The sequence below is a fragment of the Scardinius erythrophthalmus genome, assembly GCF_964197995.2.
Source record: "Scardinius erythrophthalmus genome assembly, chromosome: 24".
NCBI lineage: Eukaryota > Metazoa > Chordata > Actinopteri > Cypriniformes > Leuciscidae > Scardinius > Scardinius erythrophthalmus.
Window position 1 is genome coordinate 21,640,019 of NC_138244.1, and position 13,569 is coordinate 21,653,587.

Sequence of the window (13,569 nt, forward strand, 5' to 3'; positions counted from 1 at the left end):
CTCGTATCCAATAGCTTACAATAACACAATTTTCTTGCACTCAGACAAAATCCTCCAAAATGTTAAGTAGGCAGAATTAAATATAGTTTATTATATTCTAACATAATTCATTGTTATTCTATAACGTATTTTACAGTAATACAGTAATATTTGAACCAGGTTTTGAAGAGCCTTTTAAAACCTGATCATTGACCCGTTTATTAACCATGTGATACAGAATCTGCTCGTTGCACGTACACTAAAACAAACAAAGGGGACATTGGAAATAGACAACTTTCAAATAGCCTGGATATATAGTGTAAGGACTGATGAGTGAAATTATTAATAATTGCTCTGAAAACAAGAAAAAAATAATATTTGGTGCAAAATAATATATAAAATGTATATGAATATATCTGCTGATACTATATAAGAAATTATATAAATTATAAACGTATTATTATATAATCATATTGTATAATCATAACATTATATAATCATATTGTAAAATGTTTTTCTAATCCTTAATTAATGTTAGCTGACAAAAGCACTTTATACAAAATTTACACAAAAACTAGTGCTGTCAAATATATTTAGAATGTAATAATAATCAGTTATATATAATGTTTCTGCATTATATCATATTTAATAAGCTATTTTACATATAATTTATCATAAACTTTTGCTATTTTGTACCCATTTAGAAGCAACAAGGATGACCTGTGGTCACAGCCACAGCATGCATGTTAAAAGTGAATGTTTGAGCTTTGACTGTGATGTGAGGGAGGAAGACAGGAGAGTCTTTTGTGTGGACTGCATGTCATCATGCGGTCATCGTCAGCTGGGCTTCCGTAATCATTATCTCTTCAGAACACGCAGTCCAAACACACTGCCTCACTTGACTTACTCAACAAACATCTGAATACGTCACACGGGTGCATGTATGAATCACCCACATCACATCCCTTATTTTGTTTGCACAAAGTAAAATTTGTTCTATTAACAAATTACTTTGACCAAAGGCTGCAGAAATACCCACAGAGTTACTCATTCACTGTGCTCATGTTCAAAAACATGACAACGAAAAATCCCCAAGCTGAGCGACAACAGAATGGTATTCTCGAGTGGGAAGCTGGGAATTTTTCATCCTTTTCCCACAGGATTTAGTGTTCCTAGTTATACGGAGGGCCTTTTAACACTGCATTTCACCTTGACCCCGCAGCTTGCAAGTGGGCAGCTGGGTATGAACTCAGCACTGTTAAGGTTCATTCACACCAAGAACAATAAATATATAGATAACGATAACTATATTAGCATCCACACAAGCGGACGATATTGTTCTGTTTATTTGTGCTGCTAATAAATGCTTGAGCTCTCTAAAGCAGGATGGATTCTGATTGGCTGTCAATGTTTTTATCGTTCATCAACTGGAAAAAAATCATTCTGAATGTGATTCCAACGATATTGATTCTCTGTTCCGTTATCGTTATAGTTGTGGTGTGGACTCTGCTATTCTTTTATATTTAGAATGATTTTTAGAACTATATCTTTATTATTATAGTTATCGTCCTTGGTGTGAATGGGCCTTTAGTGTAATGGGAGTTTTTATGCCACCTCTACCACCTTCTCCTCTTTCACAGGGGGACATCACAGAAGCTGCCAAAAATCATTACAAACAACCATTTTATTTCATGTACAATTAATTGGTTGCATTTAGCATGTATTTTCCCTGCATCCCCAACCTTATCTGAACATATTTGCTACACTCTAAAAAATGCTGGGTTGTTTTAACCCAAATTTAGGTCAAATGAGACAAAACCAACCGTTGGGTTAAACATTTTAATTAAAACAATTTGTCCATATTTGACACAAATTTGGATTGAAACAACCCAGCATTTTTTAGAGTGTACTCATTTTTGGAAAACGCTGTTCCCTTTCTAGGGAACTCAACGCTGTGTCATTACATTGGTGCTATGGGAACGCCTGCCCAGGCGAGGTGTCTGAAGCATGTGTGGAAACATGTCAATTGATTGACAGATGGCAGCCTTATGATGTCACATGGAGCGCCCCGGAGTATAAAAGGGTGCCTCCCTTAGACGTCATTAGCTCTTGGTCTTGAAGATCCGTTTATTTAAGTGTGTGAGTGAAGATATCACCTGTAAATGTAAGCTTGAGAGCGGAGTGAATGCTGTCAGCTCTTGAGGGAGCTGTATATGCACACACTGTGATGAGTCGTCGTGGGGAAGCTCTGCTCTCGTTTCTGAAGTAGTGATATGTAGCAGAGGAAACTCGCTTTAGGCTCCTCCCCCTCCAGCCTATGCTGATGTTGGCTTTCATGGACCCGCAGGGTTTTTCCTATGGAAAAGTTTAGGAGCAGATTGAGCTTTTCTCAGTGCTATTGCCCTTTTTATTCTCTTATACTTGGGAGATTTGTGCAAATACAGGTTTTTGTTTGTTCGCTTCTCTAGGAGAACCTTGCACATATATCGTGCTTGTGCAGGGGTTATTAAAGGTCTGCTTTTTGCATTACTTGCTACAGAGATAGGAGGAATATGCGCCTTTCATATTTGCATGTGAATAGTTGTTAGACAAAGAAGATGGGCTATTTTGCTTCTCACACCCGAATTCATCAGTTGTTGTCTTCCCAGAGGGCGAATTCGGAAGTAGTAGCTATATACTCTTTCTGTGTTTATAGTTGTGCACTGGCTCTGGTGAGGAAAGATGGGCAAATCCGCCTCCCACTTTCTCGCATGCTGCTTCTTCTTCATAAATATGCAGTTAGAAGTGTATGCTCCTTTCAAATTGCATTGGAAGTGTTGCCAAACATAGCTGAAAGAAGATGGCCTATTCCGCTTCTCGTGTCCCATTTCATCAGTTGTTGTCTCCCAAGTGTAGCTTTGGGGTAGAGCATAGATAGATGCTCTTCTCCCTCTAGAGGGTCGTCATGCTGAGGCCTCTGCTCCCTGGAGCTCAGTTTAGACAGTGACATCAAGTGTGAAGGGCTCCCTGTGAGCGTCCATTGTAAGCTGTCTTTAAGGTAGAACATAGACAGGCCTCCACTCGCTCTAGGGTTATCATGCTGAGGCCTCCGCTCCCCAGAGATCCTTTGAGACAGCGATACCGATTTGTATGGCTCTCTCTGAGCCTCTTTGGTAAGCTGTCTTTAGGGCTGGTACAGGTTAGGTTGACTGGGCAATACCACCACTGGCGTCCCACTGCTTCATCTGTCACCCCTCCAGTTTGGACCTGGAGGTGATAATGAGGGAAGCATTTATACACCTTAGACTTGTACAGATTAGGAGTTAGCTTGCACACTCCATTCTCTAAGACCATTCCTATTTCTTAAGAGGTAGTAAAGGGTTGAGGATGTGTAGAGTTGCGATAGTATTTCAGTATCTCATGCGTTGTTAGGCTGTTGGGGGATTTCCCTGGTAAGTTCTGCTCCCAGGAGTAGGTAAGAGCATTGAGCTTTGGGAATTTCACTGGCTTGTTTGTTAGCTCTTCTAGGAAATAAGGGCATTGTTTCATGTCATGGTGATGTGGCAGAACGGACTTTGACATTTAATTCCAGTGTAAGTCCCTTGAGTTATCAGTGCTAGTTCACTAGGATTGTGCATATCTTCACATCTTAGTGAAGCAGGCACTTGTTCAGTATGGTGAAGTGGGTATTAACGTTCTGATAGCTTCAACGTTCTGACGCAGCAATGAGTTCCCTCGAAAGGGAACGTCTAGGTTATGAAGATAACCCTGGTTCCCTGAGAGAGAAAGAGACGCTGCATCTAGTTGCCATGCTTCAGGCATGCCTGCACATCTCCTTCAGACAATAATCTGATGACGTCTAAGGAAGGCACCCTTTTATACTAACGGGTGCTACATGTGACATTATAGGGCTTCCATATTCCAATCAATTGGTGTGTTTCCACACATTTCAGACACTGGTCATGCCTGGGGCCGTTCCCATAGCGTCAACGTTACGACGCATCGTCTTGTTACTGTCACAGTTATGTTCAGTTTGTTGTAGTTTTCATGGACTTTGTTATAGTTGTCATGGACTAGGGCTGTCACTTTTGTGAAAAAATCCTGTTCGATTTTTGAGCCATAAGTGTTCATTGAATCGATTTTAAAATCGATTTTCCATGTCTAAAGACATTTCCATTTTAAACGCAAAATATGGGCAAATCCACGGACAACGAACAGGCATTAGGACGAACGTAAAGAGGGCGCTTGAAACGCGCACAAGTCTGCAATATTTCTGATGATTTATTGGCGTGAAGTTTCGTACACAAAGACAAACAGGAGTGCAACATTCTCGAAATCAATAAGCAGAGTGGACTGCCATAGCATAAAAGAAAAACATTACCTCAGTCTTCAACATGGCTGTGTTTACGATTAGAAATGTCAAACAAATTTCGCCTACGTTGGCGATTGTAGACGCGTAGCCCGAATTTGTATCTGAATGCATGAGACTGTCTGCATACCGGCAGAATTCACAGTTTTGTAGTAAAAAGAGACGCATTATTATGCAGAAAGATAATTTGCTGTTATGCGTGTTTGTCAGAGCCTGCAGTTGCTGTATGACGCGCGTTCGCTGCGGGAGTATCGTGACGAGCTGGACGCGCTCCGAGAAAAGACCGTTAAAATCGATTCCCTATTTTCGGTTTCGAAACTTGCGTTGGTTGGTCCAATCGATTGTGCAATCGATTTTCGAACGTAAAGTGACAGCCCTATCATGGACTTTCAGTTTGTTTTCATCAGTAACATGTGTTTCTTTGTCTTTGTTTGCCACCACTCTTTAGTTTCATTGGATTCATCTTCTCAACTGTTCATTATTTTTGTCATCATCACTGGCTATTTAAAGGGGTCCTATTATGCCCTTTTACAAAGTCTTGACTTTGTTTTTGGGGTGTACAAGAATATGTGTTAATGCTTGATTGTTCAAAAAACCCATCATTGTTCACATATTTTACATTATGACAGCTCCTCTCTACCTAGTCTGGTTGAATGCATTATTCAATGAAGCCACTGATGTTTCAGAGTGGCATGCAATTTTCTCATAGATACGATGTTATCCACCATTTAATCACATTTGTCGGAAAAAATATGGTAATACAAACAGTAATCGATCACAAAATCATGGATAATTTACTAAGGGGCAGGGAACTGTCTTACAAAAGCAAGAGCTTACAAAAGCTAAAGTAAACACTACATCAATACTGTAATTTTAGTTAGCAGGCTAGCTGAGGCAGAGCTTTGCCCTTCATTAGCATCAGAGCTATCATAGCAACATAAAACTTATAATTGGAACTGTTAATAGAAAACGCATCTAAAAATAATAAGACATAGGCTACTTTCAAGTTCAGATCCATAAACAACAGATGTCCCGATGTCTTTCAGGAGATGCTTTTTGTGCTTATAGCCTGCATTGTACTCTGTCTGTCTGCCGTTCTCCGTAAGATGTGCAGCGCACAGACAAACGAGGTTATAATCTTCAGGAACAGTGTTTTAACCAAAATATTTACCTCTCTAAGTTCATCAGCCTTAGGAATTTTTTTTCCAGGGTGGAAAAAAACAGCGACAACACTCTTCATTTTCTCTAGCGCAGCTCAACCAGGCCTCGCCAACTTTCTTTGAGTATTCCTGGGGCGGGGTTTATTTAAATGAGGAACGTTATGACTTCTTAAGATCCGTAAAAATCGTGTTGTAGTCTAAATGAAGACATTCGTTGTAGTTCTTGAAAAGTGGATTCTGTTAAATAAAATATTTCCTTTTGGAGTGGACTTTGAGCTTTGTAACCTTGCAGATCTTTTTAATGCTCAAACAGCAACATTACAGACTAAATAAAGTTATAAAAGTGAAAAAGCATGATAGGACCTATATATATTTATTTATATAAAACCTACCTTCTGAAACATTAAATGTTTACATAAAAGATCTTTCACAGCTTTATTTCCCTACTGAGAATCAATGGACATGCAGATGAACTCGCTGCCCATTATTTTTGCTCCAATTAAAGACACTTTTACCTTTTTACTGTCTTCATTGGACATTGTCAAAAAAGCTTAGGTAACGATGCCTACAAACTTCTTCATGTACCTTACGTCAACACCAGATTTGACAAAACTCTTAAACCCATTAATAGAATGTTAGAGACCATTTTCAAAATGCATAAATAAATTATGATGTTGATCATTCATAAAAACTGTTGGAAATCTCTGATCTTGCACATGCAAGGTCATGTTAATACAAAAATCAAAGGAAAAGAAATCACGAAACTTTTTCATATTTTGTAATGTTTGTATTTTGTTTCATCATCATCACAAAATGGGTACATGGGGAGGAACAAGCCTTTTCCAAAGAACCTGAGGTATTTTGCGTCAAGCAGCCTAAGGTATCAAGATTTTTTCTTTAAAAAATTCCCTATCTCAATTAGTTTTATTGATACGATGCTATTCACACAACATATAATAATAATAATAATAATAATAATAGTAATAATAATAATAATAATTAGTTGCCAACTATTTAACAATTTCAGCAAAAAAGGACAGCCTGCATCTTTTTATTACATGTTTTAAATAATGATAACAATGTCTTTAAAAATATAGTACAGGGAAGGAAAAGGAAATACAGGTAATGTCTCACACAAAGAAAACAATTACAGCAGCACAAAATACAAGATTTGCCATTCAGAAAAGCTAACTGAAAAAATACAGACATAAATAAATTGCTGAACTATCTCCCATGGAGAGGGCATTCCCATTCACATTTGCACACACACACCCTTTCTGTGTTATATTTAAACTTTGGAGCGTTCTAGAGATTCTGAGAGAAATGGAGAGGATAAAGGGAAAAAGTAGGAAAGAAAGTGGTGCAAAAGAGAGAGAATGAATGAAAAGGACAGGAAAGAGAAAGCTCAGAGCCCAGATTTGTAATTGAGTCATCAAAAGCTCCCCTGAGAAAAAAGCAAGCCGAATGTATTGTCACCATAGAGCATAATATGTTCTTATCAGTTATTGGTTTTACATAAAAAGTTTATGATCCAATAGAAACTAGATGATCAACAGACATAACTCTGTCAGATTATCAGTCAGGTTTAAAAATGCATCTAGTTGTGTATACTTATTTCATATGGGTGCGCAGTTGTGGATTTAAAGGTTAGGGGCTTATCTCCTCTCCAAGACGCCAGTCTATATGAGCATCTGCAAAGGGTCATTCACAACATCCATCATACATCCTCCCGCAATCAGACCCAAACAAACAATAAATAATATCATAAATATGCAGAACAAATGGGGAACACAGACAAACCCCTTTAGCGTCCCTGTCATTTTTTCCCTTCATTTTGTCTTGTGTGCTTGTTAATACAAAAATCTAATTCTTGAAAATCAAAATGAGTTTCTGGGGTATCATACATATTCTTCTAGATTACTCTAGATTATTCATGCTGGATTAAAGTCTTTAATAATTCAAGCCAGCAGGCTGGAGAGACAAATAAAAGCCATACCAAATGCTTTAGTTTGTGACGCACACCGCAGGACATAAATGGTTACACATGATTTTTTGTAAAGCGTTGTGGTACCCTTTTAATGAGAACATCCAAAAACATCCCACTTAAAGCAAAAGAAAGTGCATTTTAACATCAGATAATTCCTGGTAATAACCGCACTCTCTTATGAACAAAAAGGAGGAAAATAAGTGAAAACATATTGCTTGTAGTTCCGTATCGGTCTTGCAAGTGTATTTTCGTAAATATCACTGAAAAAGAAAGATCAACACTGAAAAAAGAGGAAAAATAAAAACTCCACAATTTTTATATTATTTCTCATTACCAGAATGAACCAGTAGAATAAATTAAAAATGTAACTAAGAAAAATGACAAAAAAAACCCAAAAAATTAAACATCCATTGAAATCACTGTGTAAGTTCATATACTATTTGTTTGTAAGGAAAACAGCAGCCTTGAAGCATGCTCGGTGAGAGGAACGTGGGTTGCACAACAGTTCGGGCATCACCACTTGGGCACAGGAAGGGAAGAACAAGACCCTGAAATCTGGGTAACAAAAGAGTGACAGAACATTATGGGAAAATGCCCACAATGTGTTTCCTTCATGACATGCCTGGTTCCTCCTCCAGGATTCCATGAATGCTAGGATACAGGACCAGGGTGGACAAGAGAACTGCACAAAGAGGCCTTCATTCAGCCAGTAAAAGCATGTACCACCAAGGCTTAGTCTATGCTGACTCCTTGTGCTGTGGCGGTGTAACTTCATAATATGGCATAATAAAAGAAACAAGTGTAAGCATTACAGCCATGCTTGATTCTTAATACACCAAAAGGCTGGAAAAGCTTTTATGAGGAAACCTGGGGATCTGTTTCTAGAGTGAGGAAACAAGGGATTCTGCAACTGGAGTCTCAGCTCGTTGTCATCTGGGGATGGCTATGGCTTAAAAACAGTAGAAAGTCAAAAGCAAAGTCAATCTGCGTCAGGTTCCACTGGCTTAAAAAGACAAAAAAAAAAGTGTCACATTTCTGAGAACCAGTCATTATCGACAAGCCTATGAACTAATATGAATGTTCCACACAACAGCCTCTCCAGGCCCACTCTCACTCATCCTTGCTCATAAGTGGCGCCTGTCCGCTGCCTATGTGTAAAAGTCCTCAGGGGCTGAGCAGGTGATGTCAGGATACTTCAATGATTTCCATGCTCCCAGAGAAGCTGGATTGCTTGCTGATCTTTCCCAGTTCTTCCCTTGAACGTGTCTCTGATATCCCATCTTCAAACTCCATCTGACAGCTGCGCCGCTTAAACTGCTTATCGGCAGCACAGGAAGTGGGAGCATCCTCGTGCCAGCTGCCCCTCGAGTCCCGTGGTTCCCCCACCTTCTCCCGCAGACGCACAGCCTCACACGGCCCAGGGAGACTGCTACAGCCTAGTGTAGGAAAGTGTACTGCCCCTCCTCCACCTCCATTACTGTTCATTGACTCCGAACTGTAGAACCAAGGGGCTTCACCTGTTGGCGTAACAGGGGTTGTGGCCTGAACGGTGTCTCTATGCTTGGTCCACATGGGCCCGGTGCCCACAGTGGGAAGGCTGAGCAGCAGGGAGGGCTTCAGATTGTCATCAAGACTGGGACTTTTGTGTGCAGGGAGTGACCGTCCGAAGTTTAGGCTGTGCGAGTGCACAGGAGAACTTCCAGCACTGCTACCATTGTGCTTGCTTTTCCTCCGTGAACGAGGTCTGGAGCTGCTCTCAGGAAAGAGACCTGGAGATTCAGCTAAACCGGGGCTGACTGAAACAGGTGAGTACTGGCACACACCATTGGCTTCTCCAGCCTCTGGGCTATCCAGCTTGCAGAGTTTGGGGACATCTTCGGTATGCACAGGTGCGAGACGAGGACAGTGGTTGGGCTCGTAGACAGATTTGATGTCAAGTGAGAAAGAGCGTTTGAGACGGTTGGTGTCCAGGATACGCTCTGCCGAAAGATTCAAGCCATTAAAGCCCTGCTGGAGGGAGGTTGGAGAAGGTAGCTTAACGTCAAATTCTGTGCGGTCTTTCTCCGCCTCCAGACGGCCCTTTTCAGGATCACTTGAAGATTCTCCTCTTGGCTCTGATAATTCCTTTAACTGCTCCAACTTCTCCTGACCTGAGGACAGAGCTTTTAGCAACCTCAGACCCTTCTCAAACTCCAGCAGCTGTCCCAGGAAGTTGAAGTTGGGTGATATTGAAGGTCTGCGGTCCTTCACAAACCTGGAAACACAAGAAGAGTAAGAATGATTACCCTAGGGACAAATCCGCATGTAAGGATAGGAAGACATCTTCAACACAAAGATTCATCATGTGAGCTTGTAAAGGCCTTAAACAAAAATATGTGTTTAAGAAGGCTTCAACAGGTATTGTTTACTTGTTTCTATGTGATCCATTTTACATGTTGCAGTAAATGGATATAAAATTACAGGTAGCAGAAAACGTTTTTTCTGAGGCCGTGCAATTTAAGCTGCAGGGTGTCTGAGTGAGTTTACCTGTATGCGTCATCTGATGACAAGCCCATTGTCTTCATGATATAAGCAATGGCGATGGTGGCGGACCTGGAGATGCCAGCTAAACAATGGACAATGACTCGACAGTTGGAAACCTTGGCTTTGTCTGAAAGGGAGAGGGGAAACATGTGAGAAAACACAAAACATGCAAGACAACCAAATACCTCCTCAGTGACAAGCCAGAAAAAAAACAAAACATATCACTTCTGCAAATATGCTTTGAGGATCAAATTTGTTCTTCCTGATATCATAACAGGGCATGCTGCTCATTTTTCATGCTAACATGTGAAGTTCACATCAAGAAACTCAATCACCAAAGGAAAACTATAATCAAGTGTTAAAACAACCTTCTATTGTTACAAGCAGGTTCTTACCAATAAACTCGTTGGTTTTGTCTAGCCATGGCAGGAGTTTTTCACAGTAGTTGTCATTGACGGGTATACGCATGAAATGGCTTTCGGATATGAACTCTGGCTTTGGGCAAGTGTTGCTTGCATTTAATACATATGTGATGCCATTTTGAGCCATTAGATCCTGAAAGTACAAAGAACCAGGGTAAGAATTATGTAGCGTCATTACTTCTGTTTTGGATAAAATATGTGAACAATTATTTGGAAAAATGATCTAACATTCCAAGATATTAGTTATAGTCAGTTGTACCTTGTTGAGCACATCTTTTTGTGAGCCTAGGTAGAGATGGGGCAGGATTCGTGTGGGACCAATGTTCGCCACAGGCAAACATGGCTGAGACAAGCTCATAGGCAGAGTGGCCACTGGCTTGCCTTCACACAAGCCTGGAAAACAGGACGAGAATGCTGCAAAACCACCTGAAGAAACAGAGAAAAAAGAAAGAACACATTAAGAACAAAGTTACCCCCTACCTATGTAATAAAAGAAAGACAAGACCAACAAGAATGCTGGATTTTGCCGTCATTATGTATAGGATGCAACTCAAAATCTCTCAAGCAGGACAAAGAACTGAACAAAGAAGCTGCAGCCTATAATAATAAAGGGCATAATTCAAGTCAAAACCTTTCATACTAACAAAGGACATGCTGATGTCAAACATCATTTGTCAAAAACCAATAAAGAGAGGATTCAGATGTTATGAACAAGATTATGCCAATCTAGGTCAGTGCATGTTTGAACATAGCAGTCAAGTGAGCAAAGGCCAGTTGGCCTAATGAAGGATCCTGTCTCTTTAAGAGGCGGGTGGCTCCAGTTTTGGCATTTGTCTGCTGGAGCTCCTTTTCCTGAATGACCTAATATCCTCAACTGAACAACTGCGTCAGGCTTAGAGAATGAGGGTGGTCACAGGTGCAGACCAAGCCCTTGATTCATAGCTCTAGGGTGTTGGGTGCATGGGCAACAACATACACACATTCAAATGCAATGTATAAATTCACAACGGCATTTACAACTATAAGCATTCACATTGTGCATGAAGCTGAACTAGAATGTATTAGTTTAACAGGGAAAGATGGAAACGTGGAATGGATTTACAGAGGAAGAAAGTTAAGTCTTCATCGAGCTGTGCAATGCTGCCAGAAAGTGTGAGCCCCAGCAGATGGGTTAAGACCTTAATCTCAGATGAGCTTCATGAGAATTTGGGACATGGTAACCCTGGGAGCGTGCAGACACAGTAGTCAACCAGGGAGCCATGAAATCATTTCGTCCCAGCCAGGAAACAGTGAAATAGTCCAAACAAAAGTGACTGTGTTAAACAGATCTGGGTGGGATGGAGGAGTTAAAATGAACAAGTCAATAAAATGAGTCATGGCAAATAAAGAGTGAGGTGATAAGGTTTACAAAAAAGAAATGTAAGCCAAGCTTAGAACATCATCTAGAGTCTATACAAGGGTGACATCATATTTCAACAAACTGTGAATTTTAAAAAGCCACCTGCTTTGCCCTAACGGACAACATGGAACACCTGTCCCTCTTATCCATGCATAAATCACCATCTAAACAATTATTGTATGTTTGGAGGTGCTTGGTTTTTTAAGAGCTTGAGCGACAACCTGTCTGTTTCCTGCTATTTATGGCAACGGTCGGTGCAATGACATCATCTCTCAGCACAGAAGACTGAGAGGTGATTTGCATGTCACTCAAGCAGAACCAACGGGCCCCTGGAGCCTCCTCCATACGCTCTCGAAACTAGCGGTAGATGAATGACTACCGACCAAATGTTCTACGACCCCCATACTGGTTCAAATGCACCCTTCCCCCCAAACCCCACACACGTACACACACACAAATACATTCAAACACATTGATACAACCATCTAATCTTGGATATCTGTCCCCCTCCCCCAAATGTAACTCCCCTTACCGGTCCAGTGACATAATCACCTAAAAATGTTGCTCATTATGTCAACACTGTCAGTGATGCCTAAGATTCCAAATTTTGCCTGGTTAAGGCTTGTTAAAACTAGCTTCCTATCCCACATCTCTCAAATGCATTACTTAGGCCAAAACAGAAAAGCAATGCTGACCTCCCGTCCCTTTCCCTTGAACTCAAAAGGTCAAGGATTTCAATGAGCATCTGGAAACTCTGAAAGCAAGACCACAGCTCAAAACTCAAAAGGCAAGCAGACAGGATCTCCTTTTGCAAGTGATCTTTGATGCTCTTTTCATCTCAAGGATCTGGAATATTGTCCTGCTTCGAAGATCTAGAGGGGTGCTTTATATAGCTTCCTCAAAAAAACGTGTTTCTGTACCACAGCAACACAAACAGGAACAAGTACAGCACCACATTGTTGAAAAGCCAAGAGAGGAAATGCTTGAGTGAGGTCATCGGCTATCGTTTCTAACTGGGCGGTGGTGGTGACAGTTAGGATTACAAGGAAACCATAAGCTTCCGTATCTGTCTTAACGTCTGGCTGAAGTTGAATCCACAAACACCTAATTTTACTATTGCAGCAAAAATATTAACAATTAATTGCACCGTAATAAGTCAAGTCAAAGAAGTAAAGAAAAATGTATTAATTAATGCACAGACACACACTAACAGTAACAGTCACGACGGACTTAGGCAACATTAGTCACTTTTGTAGTCTCCAGTTGTGTAACAGGCCAGTGGTGACGCTTCTCAAAACCACTGGGAATATGAGTGCATGTGTGTTTTCAGCAAGAGAAGTGTGCCAGGGTCAAACTCGCTCTGGACGAGAAGGCAATGTGCCACTCGCACACTTCCTCTATGTTTTTTTCTCTGTCTCCAAACCTTACATAACCCTCCATTTGCCATCTAGCTTTCTCTGAAAACAGAACAGTGGAATAACCTTTCTTGTATGGAGGAACCACAACATTTATCTGGATTTGCAGAAGTTTTGAATAGCTTATGTAGAGCCTATAATGCTTGGGTCACCATAGACTTGTGGGATACTTACCTAAAATTCTACTGCAGCTGCAATGTCATGTTCCCCTACTGTGCAACAAAGAAGATGAGGTAAAAAGGTTACACTTTTCGGATATGGCCATGAACTATTAAGACCATGAACTATCGGGATGCATTTGTGTTTAATAACACAGAGTTGCACAGTTCATTAACT

General features: G+C 40.5%; 1 protein-coding gene across 2 annotated transcripts in view; it reads right to left on the bottom strand.

Moving 5' to 3' along the window:
• Positions 1 to 6,509: 6,509 nt before the first annotated feature.
• The window catches only part of dusp8a (dual specificity phosphatase 8a), a 45,081-nt gene continuing 38,021 nt past the window's right edge, over positions 6,510 to 13,569 (bottom strand). For both annotated transcript variants that reach the window (XM_081355787.1, XM_081355788.1), the window contains 4 exons: positions 10,679 to 10,845; positions 10,393 to 10,552; positions 10,001 to 10,124; positions 6,510 to 9,728 (listed from right to left, as the gene is read on the bottom strand). In XM_081355787.1, the coding sequence (XP_081211913.1) occupies positions 8,660 to 9,728; positions 10,001 to 10,124; positions 10,393 to 10,552; positions 10,679 to 10,845 (1,520 nt within the window). In that variant the 3' untranslated portion in view covers positions 6,510 to 8,659. The remainder of the gene's footprint in view (positions 9,729 to 10,000; positions 10,125 to 10,392; positions 10,553 to 10,678; positions 10,846 to 13,569) is intronic.